The sequence below is a fragment of the Toxorhynchites rutilus genome, chromosome 2 (assembly GCF_029784135.1).
Source record: "Toxorhynchites rutilus septentrionalis strain SRP chromosome 2, ASM2978413v1, whole genome shotgun sequence".
Taxonomy (NCBI): Eukaryota; Metazoa; Arthropoda; class Insecta; order Diptera; family Culicidae; genus Toxorhynchites; species Toxorhynchites rutilus.
Genome location: NC_073745.1, coordinates 173,376,990 through 173,402,158, shown reverse-complemented (window position 1 = coordinate 173,402,158; position 25,169 = coordinate 173,376,990). Strand labels below are relative to the sequence as shown.

The following is a 25,169-nucleotide window of genomic DNA, read 5'->3' as shown; positions in this document are numbered from 1 at the left end:
TCGACAAGAGCTGGAAGATGGACAGTCCCGCACCGGATGACCCTTTCGAAAGCAGTTCCTGCAAAGCTGCAGGCGACGAACGTGTTTCCCTCCAGATCCAGCTTCGAAAAGGCAGGGCAAAGGTAGACCGGATGATGATCGAGGCAGACGGCGCAGTTTCGACCGCTGTTGGTTGACTGCTGAGAAGCGTTGTTACTGACTACTGGCCGTTGAGTAGGCCTTTTCGGCGTAGCAGGAGGTGGAATTTCTGGAGCCTTCATATTGATAGTTTGTAATACTGTCACTCGCCTCTAGATGAAGGTGGTCAGTTCCTGGAACGACACGTTGTCCAGCGCAGACGAATGCTCCTCCCAGTCTCTCCTCGTGGTCGGGTCTAGTCGAATGCTAAGCATGCGGATCAGGATTATATCCCAATACTCCGTGCGTTCACCGAGCTGTTTCAGGATCTTCACGTTCGATTCAAATTTCTCGACCATCGAGTGCAATTCCGTCGCAGATTCCCGCTTCAACGAAGGGAAGTCGAATAAAGCATCTACGTAGGTGCGCTTGAGTCGGGCAGTGTTCTGATAGTGATTTATCAGAAGTTCCCATGCAATAGGATAGTTCTCGGCGCTGATCGGAACGGTCTGAACGAGTTTCAGTGCATCGCCAGCGAGTGAAGAGCGCAGGTAGTAGAACTTTTGTATGCTCGAGAGATCGGCCGAGGAATGAACCAGTGACACAAAAAGGTCGTGGAAATTGAGCCACGTGTCAATATTTCCACTAAACGTAGGCAGTCTGACGTCTGGCAGGCGGATGTGCGACGACTGTGCAGGAAGGTGGCGAGAATGACTAGCCAGAGACGCGATCGACGTAGTAGGCTGCTTGTTCATGGCCAAAAGAAACCCCTTTGCTTTGTAGAAAAGCGACTCGAACGCCATCCGCTCCTTCAAGAGTTCGTCCAGAGCATCATCGTCCAGCATTTCCAGGTCACTTTGGACGCTATCCAGGTCGGTCCACAGCTTCTGAAGGTGCTCCAGACGAACCGGAACTTCGAGGGAGTCCCTATCCTCCTGATACTCGTCGACAAAGGTTTTGATCTGGATGAGTGATGATTTCAGGCTCTTGTAGCGTGATTTGAGCCCTTTGATGCGGCGTTCGGCGGACATGATGGCAGAGTGAGGATCAGATCTGCAAAACGCAAGACCGCGTAGCTCTCACGGGAAATTGAATGTTATTGGAAATGCAATTACCTTGTGTAAGGCAATAACGTGCCTTGTATGAATAAGTCAATAACAGGAACAATGGTCGCTACCCGCAGCGAGCTCGTGGATGTTCTCGAACGTTCCAGAAGAATTGAACAATGGCGGATCGTAGATCGTTGCACGTGGGTACCAGATGAGCGGAGTTTCGACGCTTATCCGGTTCGAAGGACCTGATGTCGGTAGATCATCAAAGCAGCGGACGGGCCGTTGTCCGTTCGAGCGAAACGTTTCGAAAAATCCCTTGCAGGGGGTAGCAGATTATAGCAGGTAAGTCTTCCCACTATTTTTCACTTTTCTTTCAGGTCCAATGTTCTAATTATTTCAGGTAAGTATTCGCACTAATTTAACTTCGTTTTATTTAGTCTAACTTAACACTTAACAATTCAATATAACTTCGATATCAGTTGCACAAATTATTTTTCCCACTGAGGTTAACTTGTTCACGAGGTGTCTTCGGCCGGAAAGAGGTTGACAGCAGGCGTCGTTGAGTAAAAAAAGAGTTGACGGCAGGCGTCGTTGAACAGGAAAGAGAGCGAGGCAAACAAGATGTCCTTCTTTTATACCCGTCGTGACGTCATTCGTTCCGTATGCGGAAACGATGAAACGTCAGCCAAACGCGAGACAAACGCATAGTCAAATAAACGCATGACTGACGAACGAGGGGTTTTTCGCTTTTGTAGTTCCTCAATCCACAGCCAGTTGGCGCTCCTTCGTGTTGTCACGAACACAGTGAAAAGAAATCTAAAACTGTATATAATCGAGTCCGCGCTGTATCCCGTTGTCGGTTGTAAAAGAACGCATATTTTCGATTCAGCAGAAATAGATGGACCAAGCCAATACCGTGCACGACGGGGACGTGGAGTTTGAGGCTCTGAATGACGATGGCATAGTCAACATTGTATTGCATCCAAACACATCTTTCTACGATGAGGAAAATTCAATTTCGATTACCATTGAAAAGACAATTGCGAGAATTTGGTAGAAATATTTTTTAGTTAGGTATCAAACGATTTTTTCCTAAACTCCGATTTCATGTACTCCCTGCTTGAGTGTTTTTTACGGTTTTCGAAAGATCAAACTTTGACGACCTTACGACACAGAAAAATTCTGAAAAATTGTATAGTGTATTTTTTTGCGGGAATCAACGTTTTCCAGGAATACCCTTTCATAAATTGCTTATGAATAACTTATACAAAAAGCCACTATTTAAAAAAAAAATTTACTGTCATCATTATTTTACTAATTGAAATTGAAAAGCAGTCAAAACGATTTCTTTTGGGCAATTTACCGTTAAAGCAAATAGTACATTGTGGATAAGAAGGCGATAGACTCATCTTTTGGTGTACGTTAGCCCTTACCAGGACGATCGGCACAAGAACTGTGCACTAGTGCTGCTCCGTTCGATATACTGAAGCTCTGGGAGACACAAATATATTCCAATCCTGTTGTGTATCGTCTAGCGATGGTAATTTTGTCTGCCCCATCAACACAGGTTTCAGTGACAAGGTCCTTCAGTGCTTTAAAGCACGTTCTAACGGACATGAGAACAAATCTGTCAAAAACATCTGTAGAGAACACTCTTTACAGATACACGGGCCAAAGGTTGTGCAGTCCACTGATCATTCAACAAGAGCCAAAGGTTGTACCGCTCATGACAACTCTACACGAGCTGATGTTTGCGCCGGCTAGTGACCATTCTATCCTGGATTCCTCGAGTCGAGAAGACGCACCACGCTAGATATGGGGTACAGACTAGGGGGCGTTGCTGATTAATGTTCAGCTGCATCCCAAAAGGAAGTATCCCGTGTCGGGCACAGGTACAGAGCATTGGAGACAGCAACATCACAATTACGAAAACACTTGTAATACTAACCTCGAGCCAACCGCGAGTAATCGGTTACATATTACTAACATAGTTATAAGGCAAACATTGTCGAAATATTGAACTCCCGGCCCCGTCAGGTTGACGCCATATGAGCCTTAATAAAAATATATATTTTGGATAAAAAAAAAAAATCTGTAGAGAACATAATGATTCTGAAACTCAATCCTGATCTGCTCAATAAAGTTATTGAACTTTATGATAATGTCTTCGACGAGCAGGAGAACCACTCTAATCAATTATAAAATCTATAGTCTTCTATACACCGTGACCATAATATTATTTAGAAAAATTAAATTCATCTCTATATTCACCTCTTCTTCTTCTTGAATGGCACTAATGCTCCTAGAGGAACTTCGCCGTCTCATCGTAGTATTACGTGCGTAATTTTTATTAGTAATTAGTTGAGATTTCTATGCCGAATAACACGCCTTGAATGCATCATGAGTGGCAAGCTCTATAGAATACGCATGACCACAGTGCAGTGCAAGTCGGAGGAATTTTCATTGACGAAAAATTCACCCGACCAGAACAGGAATCGAACTCGAACCCCCAGCGTGTTAGGTGTGACGCTAACCACTCGACCACGGGAGCAATAAATATTCACCTCTATAAAAAAAGAATAAGCTTGATACCGCAACATACCGTTTGTTTGTTCAAGATTTTTTTTTACAATTTTTCATTTTACATTCTGTGCTTTTTCTTGCAAGCACAAACACACTGCGACCAAAATATACATATACGCTGCATCAATTTTACATTCCGGGATGAAAAAGCACAGGAAAATGAAAATATCTAAGAAAAAAAACCTTCATTCATCTATGGGTGTAGCTTCCTTTTTTTTCTATTATTTAACTCATTACCGGCAAGCTTTTTCTTATGGCGGGTTTACATTAGGGAGATCTATAGCTATATATGGATTCATTCACAGGAAAATAGGTGTAAACGGGTGAGAATAAATATGATACACTTATTCGAGGTATAACTTGAATAAATTCAGCATATATAAACGCTTGTGAATTTCTCACTGGTGAGAAATTACTAAAGTTGGATGCAGTTCTATGAATATTTTCGGTATAAGGTATAAATTCACCGAAAATATGAATATATTCATTATAGAAGTTCACGCTAGTGTAAACGGTTGATGCGATTTCTATAAATCTCATCATATTTCTTCACATGAATATATCACTAGTCTAAACCCACCCTTACAAACAAAAACTGTTGCTGTTATTTTTATTGTTTGCGGTGGGGAAATGTCAATGCAAAATCATTATTTCTCTCCGATTATCTATTTTCCGTAAAAAGGAACATTTTCCAAAATATTCAAAGTACAAATGCGCTGCGAAAACACAATGACATTAAGGGCTACGAGGTTGCTTTTCAGTGCAATATACCTATTGAAGAAAAAAAACTTCGTCTATAAAGGGTGTGTCACATCAAATTGCATCACGCTGTAGAAATTCGCCCAGTAGACCGATCCTTTTGAAAATTTTAGACAGTAAAATAACAACTATTAAACAACTTTTGTCAATTTCTTTTTATTCATACTTCGAGCCCAAGCCAGTATGCTCGCACCTTCCTCTTTACCCCGTCCATGAGTTTTTTTTAACAGAAATTCATTTTCTCTTGAAGTCCGCCTCCGATTTGACAACTTTTGGGTTCTTCCGGAGGGCCTGCTTCATAATCGCCCAATATTTCTCTATTGGGCGAAGCTCCGGCGCGTTGGGCGGGTTCATTTCCTTTGGCACGAAGGTGACCCCGTTGGCTTCGTACCACTCCAACACGTCCTTTGAATAGTGGCACGAAGCGAGATCCGGCCAGAAGATGGTCGGGCCCTCGTGCTGCTTCAATAGTGGTAGTAAGCGCTTCTGTAGGCACTCCTTAAGATAAACCTGCCCGTTTACCGTGCCGGTCATCACGAAGGGGGCGCTCCGCTTTCCGCAAGAGCAGATCGCTTGCCACACCATGTACTTTTTGGCAAACTTGGATAGTTTCTGCTTGCGAATCTCTTCCGGAACGCTGAATTTGTCCTCTGCGGAGAAGAACAACAGGCCCGGCAGCTGACGAAAGTCCGCTTTGACGTAGGTTTCGTCGTCCATTACCAGGCAATGCGGCTTCGTCAGCATTTCGGTATACAGCTTCCGGGCTCGCGTCTTCCCCACCATCTTTTTCCTTTCGTCGCGGTTAGGAGCCTTCTGAACCTTGTATGTACGCAGGCCCTCCCGCTGCTTGGTCCGCTGGACGAATGAACTTGATAAATTCAGCTTATTGGCGACATCCCGGACCGAACTTCTCGGATCACGTCTAAACTGCTTAATTACGCGCTTGTGATCTTTTTCACTGACGGAGCATCCATTTTGCCGTTCTTCACCTTCCGGTCGATGGTTAGGTTCTCGAAGTATCGTTTTAGTACTCTGCTGACCGTGGATTGCACGATTCCCAGCATCTTACCGATGTCCCGATGTGACAACTCCGGATTCTCGAAATGAGTGCGCAGGATTAATTCACGACGCTCTTTTTCGTTCGACGACATTTTTCCAAATTTACGAAAAATTGACAGTGTAGCATGGCTAACGTGATCTATACACTCTTATCTGATTATAAGCGAAAGCTGAAGATATAATTCCTAAAAATTAAATTTCTACAGCGTTTTTTCCGTGATGCAATTTGATGTGACACACCCTTTAAGTTGCCCACTGGATCCGACGGGAGAATATTCACACCAGCAATCTTGTTAGAATCATCGTTACATGTCCCGATAATTTTCCTCCACATGAATGCAGTCTCCCCATACGAGCGGTATAGAAAGCACATCCACCACAATTTCAATCCAACTCTCAATGTTAATAAAAGCATATATTTAACAATAAAACACATATTACACTAGTACAAAAAGACGGGTGGGTAATGTCGGAGACATAACCGGAGTGACGTAGGACTATACAAAGGGGACAGCTTTTGTTAAATATATATTTTAAATATATTGTTTTATTTTCTTCTTCTACGTGAATACCTACCTATCTACCTGAAAAATGGATTAGTTTACTGTTTACTCTTTATGAATATGTTGATGGTTCTGAAAAGAACCTTTGGTGTTGTGTTTTTGATATCACTCGATATTCCCATCTTGGTCGGTTAAACCTTCCTGTTTAGCTATTGCGTTTGCCACTCGCCACAGCTTTCACAGTTGGAAAATTTCTTCCCATCCAGCTTGTGACATGTTGTTCAGTAAATTACATTTAATGCGACGTGCCGGAGAAACACTTTGCCACTCACTGAAACTAATTGTTGCCTTGATGAGCGCCGAATCGAAGCTGCTCTGTTCTTGATGCGGGTTTTCTGATTGTCGTGAGCAGCTTTGCAAGCCAACTCGAGCACTCCGACGGCCGAAACTCTATAATCGCTGTTAGGTATACTGGTGCTCCGGAACCAATCCGTTCGGCCTAGTTACCCTTGCGGAGCAATCAGTGAATCTGACCAACAGGGAACTGGAGACCTGCACGGTTCGAGTGAGACTTTGCCTTTCCCTTAACTTGTCCTCCTTTGTTACGTCCACGATGCCGATGCCGTACAACCACACGGGTTTACGGTTTGAAAGAAAATAAGATATTTTTTTGGGGTCCGCGTGTTTTATACTCTAGCGGTACACACTCACAGGATAGAGACAAATCGGCAGACTCAGCCAGAGGGGCGAGTCCAACGAGACGAACGAATGAGCGTTAGAAGGGAGCGATGGCAAAAAAATACATTCATTACGATTTGTTCACTCGTTGGATTCACATGTAGGCTAAAAAGGGTCCTTTTCAGGATCACAAAATTATCTTCAATCTAAAGAGTTTATTGTTTTGTTATCACTCGATATCCCCATCTTGTTCGGCTAAACCTTTCTGTTTAGCGATTGCATTTGCCACTCGCCACAGCTTTCACAGTTGGAAAATTTCTTCCCATCCAGCTTGTGACATATTTTACAGTAAATTACATTCAATGGCACGTCGCATTACCACCACTCAGTATCGGATTGGAGGTAATTTTAACCTGTAATTGAACATTTGCGATGACAGTGGTACAGTGTCGACTTTCAATGTGGGGTCATAATTTGGATCTCTATGTTTACAAAAATGTCCAACTAAATAAGTCGCATTACATGTCCGTCCAATTAGCTAAATGTCGAACTAATTGTAGATTACTGTACTTTCAATCTGGAAACAATTTAAGAATTGGTGAAAATTGAATAATCAGGAAAGTCCCCAACTATCAATAAGCTCAGAACAACTGCCAAATTCACATACTCATCAGATGGCAAACAAATTATGAAAACATCAATTTGTGTTTTATTATTATTTTGGATAATGTTTTAGAAAGCATTGAACTTTATTTCCTAAACTCTTTTTTGGAAGGTTTAATGGCCCTGAAAAGCGCCTTGTTTTATGGAATGGTTCCAATTTAGAAAACTTAGTACTCGTGGTTTTGAAAAAAAACCATTTCGAACGCCCTCGATGCCGCCTTGTTCTGGATTTGCCACCAAAGCAGTTTGTATAAATAACAAACTTTTTTCTTCTGCTACCTGATGCCGTTTGCGATTGCGTTTGCCACTCGCTGCAATTGCCTGTTGTCTGATGTCCACCGAACCGAATGTGTTCTGTTCCGAATGTGGGTTTTCTTATCGTCGCGAGCAGCTTTGCCAGCTAACTCGAACACTTGGCCGGCGAAACTATATAACGCCAGCTGCTTGGGTTGGTTTGTTGATGTGTTGTGATGCGAACCGATGTGGTGTACGGTTTGAATGAGAATGATTGTTACGGCAGCGGAGCGGGGATTTTTAAGCTGACTGGCTGGCTCGAGAATTACGCATGTGTGAGACTGCGACCAATGTTTAGTTCATTTTTTTCTTTTTCCTTTCCAATCGTGCTTCATTCTATTTCGCTGCTGCTCTGGTTGCCCGTTTTGGTCGGTACGATTTGAGGAGCACAAAATGGACCAATCAAAAATGGGCACATAGTGCATTTGGACAATGCTTGATATTTCACAATTATTCAATTATTTATCTCAAGAAAAATGAAATGTTATTTGTTATGATAGATGCGTAGATATATTTCCTATCAATTGATGCAAAAACCTTTGCGATCTATTGAGAAATGCTGGAGTTATAAGCGTTCCAAATCTTGCATTTTTTCCTACTTGTTCAGTGCCTAGATTTCCATTTCACCCCCTCTATATCTTCCGGTTAGACGTAGTCCTACGTCAAAACTAGGTGCATGTTATTAGTAATTACTCGACTATTTGATAAACAATATTGTCCTCTGGCGAATAACCACAACGGATCAAATGCCAATACAACTTTCATATCATTAGGAGACTCGTCAATCATCCGAAATATAAATGAATAGAAATTATATTTTTATTATTTTTATTTTATGACCATTCTATTTACCCTATATTTATATTTAAATGCCTATTTCATCAAATTCCTATTCAACTTGAACGAGGAAAATGTCACGCATTTACGGCTGGATTCGGCCCCCTAGAAAATAAACACGCACCCATATGTGTGACGACGAGGGAGGAAAGACAATGAACGCTATACGCTTCCTATCCACGATAATCTTCCAACCATACTGCAAGAGCAAATTTAGATGCAACTCATACTGTCCGGTAACCGTCATATTCAGCGTTGCCAATATTCCAGTTTAAACTGGATTCTTCCAGTTTTTTTTCCTCGATCCAGTCAAACAGTTAAACCTTGAAATCTACCAGTTTTTTCAAATATTGTCCAGTTTTATCCAGTTTTTTTTTATATGTGTGCTTCAGTTTTACCAATTTTATGTGGAATAAATTCACAATGCATAAATATTATCCCTCCCTCACCCTTTCTATTCCTTAACCAATTTCGTTTTTTGACATTAATCGTTCGATCGATCGAAGGTGTATTTGCCTTGGATCGATCTTTCTTTTCTTACACACTCTCAGTGTTTTTTTTCTTCCTGCTTACACTTCCGAATTCAATACGATTAGTGCGCAGAGTGTGTAGTGCCTACCCAAGCAGCAACGTTCTATATTGTCTTCGAGTTTATATACATATTATATGTTGTAAGTGCTCCAAAACATGCTAAAGTTCAGACCAATTGATCTGCCATTTCAACAACGACTGGTGCAATGTTCACAACAAGAAACCTAACCCTAAATGGTTCATAGAGCCCGCGTGCTATGCTGACATTGAGTTTATTATATGTTCTAGGTCATCCAATTCATTTTAATCAATATGCTCCTTTACTTTAATTGATATGAATATTAAACCCAAGTAATCTTGCTTCCGTTTACATCCGTATACATCAATCGACCCTTCAACGAAATAAAAATCCGAAAATCTCATGTGTCACATCATGCGGCAAAAATTATTTTTGGTAACCTAAAAAAGAAAACCTATACAATTAATTAGACTGGCTGTATATTCTATTATTTATCGCATCTTTCTCAATCGAAATCCATTCTCACAGTTAAAACCTGAGAAGGTATCCGAGAGAACTTCTCTAAAATCAACCGTCCCGTCGATGCGTTAATCATAGCTTTATAGAACTCCATTCGCGACGGCGGAGAGTTATCTTTGCGAACCTGAAAAGATAACCGGAAAAACTCTAAAATCAATCGGACCGGCGTTATATTCCGTTATTCATCTATATTGAACTTCCATCTCAAAGGGACACAGTTATATTTCAAAAGCCTGAGAAGCCGAGAGAACTCCTCTAGAAACAATCGTCCCGGAGTTATGTTCCATTATACGTAAGCTTTATAGAAATTAAATCGCGACGGAGGAGAGTTATCTTTAGGTAACCTGAGAAGGTTACCGAGAGAAATCCTCTGAAACCAATAGAAGTTCCTCGAATATTGTTTCACAGTGATGTTCGAGTGGTGGGAAACGTTATTTTGATCTGCTCGAATGGTTAATTAATGGCTTATTTCGCTATTTTATGAACTACATGTATCGAAGTAAATTATATTTCTCAAGCACTGGAATAGATAAAAAAAAATGTTTTGAATAACTCAAAGTCGAACTTCTTAAAATAAAACGATTTTTCAGGAACCAGTTTTCTTCCAGTTTTATTAGGAGCAATTTTCCAGTTTTTTGAAAAATATTTATAGTTCGCTCGGGGTTTTCGAGCGGTAACGACCGAAACGAAGGATGGTCAGCGACGTTTTGAGCGGTGAGGGATTTTTTTCGTCCCTGCCGGTGATACGCCTAATCTGTCGATAAAGTTTAGCGTGCACCACCGATGCGGTAGCACGGAACGTGTTAAATATTATTGTATCGAGTTTTATTTGAGATGCGTTTTAGTTGGACGCGTCTCCACGGTTACAATAACAGACACGAATAAAACTAAATAATTATGATTACGGTAGCAATATTACATGTTCTTTTGTAACCAGTTTTCTCATGATCTGCAGTTGGCCCTCAGCCGTTCAATTGCATTTATATTCACGATTGTATTTGCGTTTTACCTAAGCATTAAATACAACTTTTTCTCATTTCAGAATAAGTATAAAGAAGCTGCAAATTTATTGAACGATGCGTTAGCGATCCGAGAAAAAACATTAGGAGAAAACCATCCAGCCGTAGCTGCAACCCTTAATAATCTGGCCGTATTGTACGGCAAGCGAGGAAAATATAAAGACGCGGAGCCTTTATGTAAGAGAGCTTTGGAAATTCGTGAGAATGTCCTTGGTAAGAATCACCCAGACGTGGCAAAACAGCTTAATAATTTGGCGTTATTGTGTCAAAATCAGGTAAGTGCAATTAAATAGTTAAATAACTATAAAGCAATAAATATTGAATGTAGGGGAAGTGGGGGGAAAGTGGTCACCCTAAGGCAATTGTATGGATGAATCGATTTTTGTTCCACCGTGGATCGATCTCCATCGATGATGATGGTGGACTTAGTTATTCTGTAACAACACAAAGATGGTCAATGAGGGCCCTGAGTTTGAAGTCACGATCGATCGCTTAGTAAGCGAACGCGTAACCAAGTGGCTACGAAGACTCCCATTATACGTGTTAATCTTATCCAAATTTCAAGCATTATTGAAAAGGTAAGGACATGTATGAAATGAGCTAGGCCTTATTCACTTAGGGTCGCAATTGAAATTTTCTCATTCGTACAAAAACGTAGTAGGAAACATATAAAGTTTTTCGCAATGAGGCTTGGTTTTGGTTGGGGTGACATTTTTTTCTGGATCAAAACCACAAAAGTGACCCTTTTGAAAGCAGAAGGTTATACATCCACATACCACTTTGCGCATCGCAAAAATTGGACAAACTACGGCAAACTTACGGCAGTGTGCTCCGCCGAAGTGCTACCCCTGTACGGAGTATTGCGCTGAGAAGTATGCACATCGCGCTGGTGTGATCGAAGAGCAATATTTCATGTCGTCTATAGACGACGCTCGTCACGCGGATGTCGTCTATAGACGACACTCGTACACACAGGACGTCGCGCGGATGTCGCATATAGACGACGCTCGTAACGAAAGGGTTAAAGGTAAAGCTATATATTTTCGATTTAATGTATTCAATTTATGTATAATGTAATGTATTCAATTTCGCGTTAAAAGAATCTGGGGGAAGCTGGGGCGATTCATGAATTAGGTAAACATAAACTCTTCTAGTGGGGGAAAGTTGAGAAAAAAGCTTTTTCGTTGCTTTCAATCCATTGTTTGGTCTATTGCGTGTGCGTGCTATCGTAAATGTTTGTACTATTGATTGTTATTGGAAAGCGATGGTGGATTTTTTTCTTTGAATGAACCATTATGAAACATGATCTTACATGGAACCTGTGTGTTGTCCAAACAGAAAATAAAAAAAATTGCACATACGTTGTGCGCATCAAATTATTACATATACTATTGCCGGCCTCTAGAGGCGAATAAACTGCAAAGTTTAAAGCCTCTTTAAAAGCAAAGAAAGAAAGAAATTGCCGGCCGATAAATATATTTGCACACACAGTTTGCAACTTTTAAAGAAGAAGCACTTTATCTTTCCTCACTAAATATCAAAAATATAAATCCTATACGAATAAAAAAACTTCTATCCAATCTAATCAATGAATAGCTATCGATGTTGGATTCCAGCTAACATTCTTGTTGTTAGTCACTCATCAAGTGATTTCACTACTCTGCTGAGCGTTCTAGCCCCCTATGTTATGCAAGTACACCACGAGCGAGACTCGATGTTGTGCGGGAAAGGATTAATACCGCTGAACGAAAGAGCGAAAGAACGGATTCACTTAGATGAACAATTAGTGACTGAACCGTTCATCAAAGTGAACGTTTTGCCCATGTGCTGATGTGATCGAAGAGCAGTATGAATTTCATGTCGTCTAAAGACGACGCTCGTACACACAGCTCGTCGCTCGGATGTCGTCTATAGACGACACTCGTACACACAGGATGTCGCGCGTTGTCTATAGACGACGCTCGCAACGAAAGGGTTTAAAATAGAGGATGTGGGGGAAAACGGACATATTAAGAAGAACTTTCATTATATCTTTCGAAACTCGTGTTTTACCAAACATAAATGCAGTTTCTTGCATTTCAATATACTGTTTTTCGTAATAATCAACCGAATGTTTTCAATGTTTTTACTAAAATTTAAACAGACCGAAGAGTAGAATATTTTTTCGATGATTATCCGCAAGGACATATAGTGGGGGGAATATGGACAGGTTTGTAATATTTACGTGTGTATATTTTCGAAATTTCATGAAATTAGGGGAACAGTGTCGAGAACTTATGAAAACTAACTAATTTCCTGATAATGTCAAGAACGGGCGGCGACAAGCCAAGTAATTCGAGTTAGCGCTGCCGGCGCCTAGTGCATATTTGTTTACGAACATGCGGACGTCAGAGTGTTGAATATAACATTTGACCTCTATGTTGTTTTATTAGGATCTATAGTGAAAAACGTATTTTTTCGTTAATTTCACGCCATCCTCAAAAGATTCGAGATAAAAATTTTAAAAATGTTGAATGTGCTACGATTTATCAAGAAAAATTACCAAAAAAAATGTTATCAAAAAAATACTAAAACAAATATTGAAATTTTGATAATTAAATAATTAAAATATTGATCGATACACCTTAGATGTAGTTTTAGTTTTTTTCCATATTTTGATCTCAAAGCTATTGAGAGCGGCGTGAAGAAAACGAAAAGATGCATTTTTCACCATCTATGGATCTAAATAGATCAAAATGGATCTATATAGGATCTATCCTATATAAGAACTCAAATATATGGTACTACTGTCAAAATTTCATATTTAGTACCCTATACAATATTGGTGGTTTGGTTTGGGGGCACTTTCTACTCCCTTAACCCTTTCATTACGGCAGTGTGCTCCGTTAAAGTGTTACCCCTGTACGGAGCACTGCGCCGAAAATTATGCACATCGCGCTCGTGTGATCGAAGAGCAGTATGAATTTCATGTCGTCTAAAGACGACGCTCCTACACACAACTCTTAGCGGGGATGTCGTCTATAGACGACACTCGTACACACAGGACGTCGCGCGGATGTCATCTATAGACGACGCTCGTAACGAAAGGTTTAACCAGCCATGCCCCTTTGGAAATATAAAAACCACATATATCTAGAAAAGCCGTAGGAACACATTCAAATATGAATTAGAGTAGTACTGAAACTCTGAATCCCATTTTTTTTTCAAAATTTCAATATTTTTTAAGTACTTCATTTTTTGATGATTTTTCTCGATATACCGTAGTTAGATGTACATTCCGTTTTTTTCAAATTTTTATCTCGAATCTTTTGAGGATGGCATGAAATCAACGAAAAAGTACGTTTTTCACTATAGATCCTATTTTAACCTTTTGCAGTCGTATTAAATTTGGGTATGGGTGTCGTACTGGTCGGAATTATTCTTCATGATACATGCAAGATTACGAAAAATAAAAATTGTTTTTTTTTGTTTTTTTTGTTCTGTGTATTAACTTAACAATGTATTTTAATGAGATGTTTTTATATAAAAAATATATTTTATAATTCGTCTTCGTCATTCTTTGTGTGGACACCGACTGGACAACATCGTTGCTGGACGGGCTGGACGGCGAGGGATCGAGTGCCTTTCTCAAGGCAAGAGGGCGGAGGTGGTAGCGCTGGAGTAGAATAGAGTAGAGTTTTCAAAGGGCATTTCTCAAGGCTAGAGACGAATGAACTGCAAAAGTTTAAAGTCTCTATAATACAATACCTTCCTTCCTTCCTTCGTCTTCGTGTGAAATCTTTCGAAACCAAGAGTAAATCAATACATAATTTTATTTTTACTATCCCTTGAATATAAAACACTTTTGCCGTTGATGCAATAAATGTGTAATTAATGCCAAATATAAATATATATATATATATATATATATATATATATATATATATATATATATATATAGGTGATATATTTTAAATAAAAGAGATGTTGTTCTCTTGAAGCTAAAATACCAACTGATTTTTATTCATCATTACATTTTACTCCTAACTTCCTATTTCTACCTGTTTGTTCTATATTTCCCTATCGATCCTTCGATCCTTTTTATTGATGCTATTATCGGCATTGTGTTGTGTTTTCCTGAATGTGAGATACTGCTAATGATCTAAATCGTTCATTGCTATTTCGGTCCTTATTGTTCGTTGCTTATCTTTACTGTCTAACTACGGTGTGGCAAACATTGTCATTGTTTATTTAGGTTCGTTTCCTTATTTTCTAAAAGTTCGAGAGCAACTGCTTGTTGTTGTTGTATCTGTTGTAGGGCTCTGAGTTGTTCGAGCGGGCACTGCTTATCTTCAGATAAATTTGGAGTCGTGTTCATCCCAGGGTTGACACTTCGGGGGTTAAGGTTGGTCTCGTTGTTAACTACTCCCCCTTCGAGTGAGGAACGTCCGGTTTCGATATCTGATGCTTTTGAATAAGTTCTTGTGGGTGACAACTTGTTGTAAAGAATGAAACTGATTACAATGAGGCATGCAATTTGCATGGGAGAAAATCCGCCGAAAAGACTCCATAGTTTAAAATTAATGTGAACTTGCTTGAGGTAAACATGCTCCAGTTTATTTCTGTTGCTGATAGTTTCATTGTTTCATTGTTTTTTCTAATTCGTAATTTTTATGGTGTTTCCAGTTGATTTTGAGATTGTGAAACGCTCTTTGGATGACGTTTGCTTCGCTTATTATCTCGGCATTCTTGAAACGTTGATTGTTAAACAATATTGTGCAGTTTCCAAATGAAATGAGGAAGTTTCCATTCAGGGTTCTATTATCTGGTCCACATGTCGTTTGTAGGATTTGGTTTTTTGCGTTAGAAATCAGGATCGAATTTTCCGTGATAAGTTTCTGTGTCGTCTTGTTTTGCATTACATAGCTACATGTAGCCTGTCTTCCGTGAATCAACGAAGCTACGCATTCATCGCGTAACTCGTTCAGGAATGATGATTTCTGGACAAAATCTTCGGGTTTAGTTGTTGTGTAAAGATTGTTGTTCCTTTTAATTATGTAGATTGGATTCTGGTGTAAGATACGGTTGTTGGTTACCAATGGGTAAATTCTAATGATGTCTGATGTTCTATTTTCCAGCTGGGGAACATTAAGTATATATAAAAGTATATCGTCTCTCAGCGCCAATTTCGGGATTACAAATTGTAGAGCCTCATCCGGAAAATTTACTGCGACGCCTTGATCTTGCAACAGTGTTCTTATAGCGTTTATTCCTCTCAGAGATAGTATTTTGTTGCTAACAAGCGAGCTTTTTGATAAAGTTACTGCATCCTGGTACTGTCAAGAAGATGGTTGATGTTATCGATGTTTAATATTGTTGTTATCGTTTCAATTTCGTCCAATATAAGTTTGTTTGTGAAAGAATTCTCCGCGATTTTATTGATAGTGTTGGTAATTTGTTAAAAAGGTTCTTGTGCTCGTTTTGGGGCACGAGCGGATAGAAGGATGACTGCGTTTCGAAGTTATTAATTTCAACTTCTATTAGGTCACAAATATTTATTTGTTTATTGTCTGAATCGTAGTTGTGTATCATGACATAAGCCTTCTGATCATGATAGTGGTATAATCCAGCTAGTATACCAATCATAGGGGCTATTGCTACTTCATGTTCAATCAAGAAATCGCCGTTTGGTTTAGAGGTAGGAATGGTAACTACTTGTGTTTCATTAGCGTTAAGTGTGATTGTGTCAGGAAATTTTTTGTGTAAGGGTATAGTAAAGCTTCCTATCTGTAATGAATTTGACGCGGTATCAATAATTGCATTTCATGACCGATGGGTTTCAAAACCGATCAATCCATCGAAATAGTTATGAAATTTGAATAGAAAACATTTTTGAGACGGAATATCCTCTGAAAATTTTGCAAATGGATTGAAAAGCGTAAATTCCTCGACGTCATGAGTTCCGTTGATATTTTTAATTTTATGTCTAGGGCCTCGATCTATTGCTGGTTTTGGGACTATATTTAGGGTGATATAGTTTTGATTTGCTCCCGTATCAATCAGTAATCGGAGCGGTTTCCGATTCTTAAGACTTATCTCAAGAAACGGAAGAAAATTGTTTACTAGTTTCCTGTCTGGTGGTCGAAGGCTGAATGAAAATTTAATTCTTCCGTCATATCTGGTTCTATGTTTTCTGGAGTGTTCTCGTATTCATTTGTATTGATTGGCATCACAATTGTTTCGTAATTTTGTTCTGGAGCACAGTGCTCTTGCGAGTGCTCATTACGCTGTTCGTAATTTTTATATTGCGTAGTTTCGCAATTGTTTAATTGAGCTCCCCACTTTTGAAAAGGTACTTGTTGTTTGGGCTGTCCTGATGGATCAGATTTAATATATGGAATTGTTTGTTTTTGAAACTGGGGATTTGGATAGAATGGCCTTTGGAATTGTGTGTTTTGAAAAGAAGGTTTCTGGTATTGTAGATTCTGAGAGGGTTGCCTTTTGGATGATGGTTGGGAAAAGTGGAGTGGAGCTGGGTATTTATTATTTTGCCAAGTGTTATACTGCGGCATTGATGGTCTAAAAGCTGTTTTTTGTGGTGCTACTACTGTTTTATTGTTCCTTTCCTTTTTTCGTTGAGCCGCGTTAAATTGTTCGGTAGCACTTTGACGTGCATCGTTCAAATTTCCTGGACGACTTTATCTCGAATAATGCTGTACCATAAGGGTAAAGCTTTATTCTGCTCTTCTGGCGTGGGACACAGTTTTTTAGCAAATTCGAGTTTGCTATCTACTGAATTGAGCCAGGATGAAAGGGTTTTAGGATCGCCGTTGTAGGAGGGGATCATCTTGATCGCGTCCGGTACTCGGGATCCATCAAATTTTGTTGCCATAATCATCCCTAATGAGCTAGTAGGGGGCGATTGGCCATTATTTCCGCTAGTTGAAGCAGTGATTGCCTCCAACCCGGCGATTTTTGTTGTCTAAAGTTCCAGTTGAGCTAGAAGCTCGTCAATCTTTTTCTGGATTTTGTTGGCCATTTTTCTTGTAATCATAAACTAATTGGTTGGCACTAATTACGTTTTTGCGCACTTATTCACGACCGGTATTCAATTTAGCTATGGGGAAATCACCTTTTTGTTTCTTATCCTAGTGTTAGTTGGAATGAAATTATTATCTATAGCGGATAGCGTACCTCTGCCAGGTAGCCGGATAGAAAAGAGGGAAGCGAAAGATTTGTAAGAAAACCCTTTGGGTGACTCACCTCGAACCAACTGGTGTTCCGCCAGTGGTGCTTACGAGCGGGTGCGTCCAGGTAGGCGAAATTCTTCCGATTTGCACTGAGTCGCGAACCACACACTTCGATTTTCCGATGCGCGCACTGACACTTTTACCGATTTATCGCTCTCCCCGGGCTTTCGACTGCGCCAGTTACATAACTTACGTTCGGGAGGTGATATATTTTAAATAAAAGAGATGTTGTTCTCTTGAAGCTAAAATACCAACTGATTTTTATTCATCATTACATTTTACTCCTAACTTCCTATTTCTACCTGTTTGTTCTATATTTCCCTATCGATCCTTCGATCCTTTTTATTGCTGCTATTATCGGCATTGTGTTGTGTTTTCCTGAATGTGAGATACTGCTAATGATCTAAATCGTTTATTGCTATTTCGGTCCTTATTTGTTCGTTGCTTATCTTTACTGTCTAACTACGGTGTGGCAAACATTGTCATTGTTTATTTAGGTTCGTTTCCTTATTTTCATCCCAGGGTTGACAATTCGGGGGTTAAGGTTGGTCTCGTTGTTAACTTATATATATATATATATATATATATATATATATATATATATATATATATATATATATATATATATATATATATATATATATATATATATATATATATATATATATATATATATATATATATATATATATATATATATATATATATATATATATATATATATATATGTATATCTATATATATATATATATATATATATATATATACATATATATATTCAGTCTGAAAAATAGATTTTCGAAAAAACAAAATTTTGGGATAACTGTAAATCTCAACGTGTCATGCAATTTTAAAACTTTTGGCATCCATTTTTTCTAAATCCCCGATTACCGCTGATGTCGTCCTTGGCACTTTTTTGGATATTCTGAATTCCTGGCAGGATGTTGTTATATATATATATATATATATATATATATATATATATATGTATATCTATATATATATATATATATATATATATATATATACATATATATATTCAGTCTGAAAAATAGATTTTCGAAAAAACAAAATTTTGGGATAACTGTAAATCTCAACGTGTCATGCAATTTTAAAACTTTTGGCATCCATTTTTTCTAAATCCCCGATTACCGCTGATGTCGTCCTTGGCACTTTTTTGGATATTCTGAATTCCTGGCAGGATGTTGTTGAGTTTACCAACTTTTGGCGTTTGGTTTTCCTTGATTTCATTTGTTGTGTGGCCTTCAGATGATAATAGATTAAAAATAGAATAATAATCAATAGAGTTGATGACAGGGACGTCCCACCTACTAGGCTCCATTTCCATTTTAGGTCGGATTCTTGTTGAAGGAATACTTTGTCTAAATGTTTCCTGTTCGAGAGCGCTACTTGGAATGTTTCAACTTCGCACATTTTTTCGTGTGAGGTAAAGTTGTGTTCCATGTAGGTAACGGTGCAGTTTGAGAAAGATATTATGAAACTTCCGGAAAGATGTCTGTTACTAGGCCCGCAATCGGAACGTAACTCCTGGTCTTTTGCATTAGTTATCAAAACCTTGTTATTAGCTATTAATTTTGCAGATGTTTCTGCGGGGACAATGCGGGTCGTTGCCCATTCCCAGTGGGTAAATGCATGAGTCTTTGAACTCTTTTGTGTAAGTGTTTAATTGGACGTAGTTTTCTGGTTCCGTTGTGGTAAGGAGTTGTCTGCCTTGTTTGATTACGAATTCAGGATATTCTTTTAAAACAATACCGTTCTGATTTATTGGGTATATACGAAAAATTGTTGATTCTTCCGGTTCCATTTCTGGGACGTGGATAATGTACAGTAAAGTATTTTCGCTGGTGGCAATTTTTGGGGTCACTAGATTGAGTGCTTCTTAAGGTATGTCCATTTGAATTCCTTGATTGTTGAGGATGGTTTTAATCAGGTTAATTTCTTTGCTGGATAATATTCTGCTATTGGTAACTTTCAATAATGGTCGAATGTGCACGTTCTATTTGTCCGTTGGATTCGGAGGATGCCCGTAGTCTATCTGTGTTCCTATTTGGTTGAGAAAATCTTTAAGATGAATAGATCTGAATGTTGTTTCATGATCTGTTATAATTTGTCTGGGCACTCCGAATGTACTTATGTATTTTCCTAGTGCTTTTTGAACGTGTACTAAGTTCTTTGATTTTATGAATATCATTTAAAGATGTTTTGAAAATGAAGCAATAAGTGACAAAAAGGAATGTTTATCTATTATGAATATGTCCAGCCGTTTTTCGGTAATGGGTCTAGGAGAAATTTTTATGTTGAATGGTTTCCTCTCATATTTATGGGTATTACATATTTCACAAGAGTTTATAAATTTTCTCACTTTCATGCACATGTTGGGAAAAAAATAAGATCTTTTAATTTGAGCCTCAACTTCGGTAATACCACGATGCGCCCTTTCATGCTCTTTTGCAATTATTTGGTCCTGTCTATTTTCATTTTGAACATCTTCTACTATTCGGTCTGTAAAAACAAAATGTCCTTGTAAGATTCTTGAATAGTTTGGATGAGGTTTTCCGGAGCCATAAGTGCAGTTTGTCTGCCATTGCGGAAGAGTTTGAGAAAGTGTGTAACTTGGTCTTTATTGAAAGAATTTTGAGATACTATAGTCCTGTGATTTTTTTTTGAATTTTTGGAATAGGGTTTCTTGTATTATGGTATCTAGTCGAGAAATTCTGAAAATCCCTTAATTACGGAAATAATTTAACGGGCGTTCGGAGAAATGGATGAAATAGTTAGAGGAATCGTCGGCAGAGTGAATTGTTTGGGAATTGTTTGGGTGGAATCCCGATTTCAAATGTTTAGAAATGTTCAGATTTTCCTAGGGAATCCAAAATTTCTTCAATTTGAGGCATAGGGTATTTGTCATCTATAGTATGTTCGTTAAGTTTCCTATAATCGATTACGACTCGTACTTTTTTCTTCCCAGAAGCGTCTAGTTTTTTGGGGACCACCCATACGGACTTTTGGATGGTCGAAATATTCCATTATCTAGCATTTCCTGTATTTGTTCATGAACATCTAGTTTGAAATGATGTGGGTACCGGTAATTTTTCGTGTAAATTGGCATATCGTTAGTGGTTAAAATTTTATGTTTAGTGGCTGATGTGGATGTGAGTTTTTTCTCTTTTTAGATACAACTGCTTTATGTTGGAGAAGAATTTGAATTAATTTGGTTTTTTTTTCTAATTGTGAAAGATGATTTGTTCTAATTATGTCATTGATTTCATTTTCGGAAATACATTCTGAGTGTTTTTTTGAAAAGGGGGAAATGGTTTCAAAATTGTTAACTGTTAATCCAATTTTCGGAATATTTATGGAGTTTCTACAGGTGGATATTACATTAACGGTTGTTTTATTATTTTCTGCTCTATAGAGTCCAGGATTAATAAAGGTATTTTTGTAAAGTTTTTGATATGAAGGGATGAGCCAATCACCGTTATTTAACCCTTCTGTACTCGGGTGCAAAATCGTAACACGTATACTCGCGCACGGTGTCACAGATCGAAAATTGAACGAAAATTGCCATTATGCATTTTTGAGGCTTTTTGGCATTTAATTGAAGAAGAGGGTATGATTGAATGAAAAAACTCCAAAAGATATGTTTTCTTCGTCTTTATGTTTTTATAGTCATCTAATTCAGCCTCATCAAAATAGAGTAGTTTTTGATACTCCAACACAAATAACGAAAGTTCTAATTTTTCACTGTTATTAATTAAAAGTAAGCAACTGAATATAATTCATGGAAGTATAAAGAGCTATAAAAAACGTATTAATCGATTGTGGTTTCATTGGAGTAAGAATCAGAACATAGCATAACTACATGCTCGAAACAAACATAATGTTTACATTTCATGCAGTTGTTGCGTGTTTTTCGGGTCTTTTATTGAAGAGAAGAATGTATAACGAACTTCTAGATAATTACTAGATGAAAAAGGTACTGGAATATAAAATTTGCATATTTTTAATATTCTTTGTCTCTGTTTTCTTGGTAAACTAAGAATTAATGCCTTTTTCAGATTTATGCCTCATCTAAAAAAAGATGATATTAGGCTGTCAAAAAAGTCCTGCGGTATTTCGAGGTGTCGTTGTAAGCGCGTAGTTCTAGTTGTATTCATTGTAGCCATACTATAGCTTGTTGGAAAGGTATTTATGCGCGCTATAATATAGTCCTTGATAGTGTTTTGTTTGGTTAAGTCGTTCGTGAGTTATAGTGTCGCAAATATGGAGCAAAATAAAGAGAAAATCCGACATATTTTACAGTACTACTCATGAAGAAGAGGCCATCTTTGATAAACAGAGGCCGCATTGTCTTCCATCAGGACAACGCCAGGCCACACGCTTCTTTGGTGACGCGCCAGAAGCTCCGGGAGCTCGTATGGGAGGTTCTTTTGCATCCGCCGTATAGTCCGGACCTTGCACCAAGTGACTACCACCTGTTTTTGTCCATGGCGAACGAGCTAGGTAGTCAGAAGTTAGCCACAAAAGAGGCCTGTGAAAATTGGCTATCCGAGTTTTTTGCCAATAAGGAAGCGAGTTTCGATAACAGGGGTATTATGAAGTTGGCATCTCGTTGGGAACAAGTCATCGAACAAAACGGTGCATATTTGACTTAAAACAGATGATTGTCTAATTTTATGAACAAATGAAAATTCAAAAAAAAATACCGCAGGACTTTTTTGACAGCCTAATATAAAAGGATTTCTAGGAACTTCCTTTTCTTTTTCTTGTTTTCTTGTCGATTATAAAAAATATCCCCGAAACTGTAACTGTTCAAAATTACAATGAGCTACCGATTAGTTTATAGTTTACTGTTTACAATTCTTCCACAAGAGAAATTCTTTCACAAGTGTGTATATGTATGAACATTATATTTAGCGAATAACTATACGAAAGTCAAACATTCATATTTTGCTTTTGAACGTATGAATCTAACAACGAATATATCGACGAATAGATCCGTTCAATCCAGTTACAAAAGGGACTGAAATCAAATGAGAATAGTCCGGTCATTATCTTATGCATTAGATTCAATGAATATAATGCCACTATCATTAATTTATACATTTCATTCAACAATATTCTATAATATGAAAAATGGCACTTGTCCAAAAAAGTGACTCCTATACTCGCGTCGGTGTGTCAGACCGAAAGTGTTAAAAAGGTGACACACGTCCCATTTGTACCAACACATGCGATACGCTAAACGATGACGAACGACGAAAAACGAAGCTAGAGAGAATCGCAAAGTCGTAGTGTTGATATTTTCTGAGAAATGAACGAATTATTGATTTCTCGGTCTGACAGACCAATGCGCGAGTATAGGAGTGTTAAGGTTTCAATTGTTACAAAATGATTACAAAGTTGTTTGGTGGGGTGAAATTTGGCATATGAAAATTGTTTGTCTGATAGTGTTAGTGTTTCGTCTTCGTAATTGATGTGCGCTTTGAGTTCTGCCAATGTTTCTGATCCTATTAGGCCGTCGAAAAAGTTGTGGAATTTCAAGACGTTAAACGTGAGAGGTTTGAATGCGCCGTTAAATAAGGCATTTTTTCTTATTTTCGGTTCCACACACGTTCTTGATTTTTGATTCCTGGTGCAATAATATTTTTGTTTGCTCCAGAATCTATCAAGATTTTAAGGTTTGATTATTTTTAGGATGTTTAATTTTGAGATAGGGTAAGTAATTTAAGTTGGATTTAGATTTGTGTATACCAAGTGAAAATGTAGATCAAGATCACCTTCAGATTCAGTGTCTGATTTTGAATTATCATCCTCAGGATCATCTTTGACAGTTTCGTGATTATTTGTTGTTTTCCTATTTATTGTCAGACGGCTCTTTGTAGTAGTAACGTCCATCGGTTCATTTTCATTTCGTTCTCTTTTTTGGTCCAATTAGAAGGGTTTCTGATTTTTATTCGATTGAGGATTTTCATTGCTAGTTTTGTTACCGAAATCTTTGTTCTTCTGATACTTTTTTGGAGAATAATCTGAAGTCATTTTTTGTGCTGTTATTTCTTTTGATTTGAATTTACATAGAAATGCATAGGCATCTTCTATGTCTTTCGGTCTTGCGGCTTGACCATAGCCGAAATACGGTTCGATTAAACCGGCGATGAAAGCAGCCAAAGCGTCTTCTTCGATAAAATCGTTTATGACTTTCCAGTTGTTACGGTATTTTTGTGTTTGTTTCGCCAAGGTCTTAATATTTTGTATAATATTTTTCGATTTATTTTAGTATCTCGAGATATTCATATTTTCAGTCATTTTACATTGCCATAATTGGCATTTACGTGGAAAGTTCTTGACGATCACCGAGAGCATTTGTCAAAATTTCCGAAATTTGTTCAAAATTGTCTGGGTTACCAGCAAGACATATTATTTCTTTTGCTTTCCCTTGAATTTTATGTATCACTGCAGTGGTATACATTTTAAATTGTACCGGCGTAACATGCTGTTTGAGAGCATTAAGTGTTTCCTGAGCAGTTGTTATCCAAGCATTCAATTGTTTCGAATTGCCGTCAAATGTTGGAATCATTTTGATTTGATTCGGTATTCTGCATAGCATCTCGAAACTAGGCGTTGGTTGATGATGTTCGTATATTACCGGTTGTGTAGTAGGTTGCTCTGCCGGTGTTGTAGCATTTAAATGCGACTCAATTTGCAGGAACATCGCGTCATGTTCCTTTTGTTTGGTGGAAAATGCGTCCATCATCTCCATCATTTTCTGGAGTTGAGCGCCGATTTGCTCCATATCTGAGCTTTCTTTAATTGATAAATTTTCCAGTGAGGGGGTATTCTCAAGTGGGATATGTGCCAAGTCTCCTGAGTCAACGGATAAAATGCTTTCGTCTGAGTCCGAAGCGAATTGCTGTGTTTAATACTTTTCCACAAGCTGCGAGTTTTCTTCAGAGCACTTTTAGGTATTTTTGGCATTAATGAAGCCTTGCACCGTTTATACGGATTTGTTAATTTTTAAGCACATACGTTCGCTTAGCACTCATGCTTCCTCGGTTCTTGCAGTGGTGGTATGCAGTGTGCGGTGGAACCTCAACTCTTTCGTCACGATAGCAACGTCGGATGCTAACATTTTTAACAGTTCGTTTTAAGTGATTCGCGGATTCACTTTAATCGGATTTATCAATCCTGATTATAACACTGTTTTTCACACTCGTTACTTTTTCACTCGCTGAAACCGCACGGCTGCGCCAATCTTGAAGTGGCCTTCGGCGTTTAACTTTTAAAAA

General features: G+C 38.3%; 1 protein-coding gene across 3 annotated transcripts in view; it reads left to right on the top strand.

The window, feature by feature from the left end:
• The window catches only part of LOC129768003 (kinesin light chain-like), a 350,655-nt gene that overhangs the window by 162,143 nt on the left and 163,343 nt on the right, over positions 1-25,169 (top strand). For all 3 annotated transcript variants that reach the window (XM_055769352.1, XM_055769351.1, XM_055769353.1), the window contains exon 4: positions 10,657-10,908. In XM_055769352.1, coding sequence (XP_055625327.1) covers positions 10,657-10,908 — 252 coding nt within the window. The remainder of the gene's footprint in view (positions 1-10,656; positions 10,909-25,169) is intronic.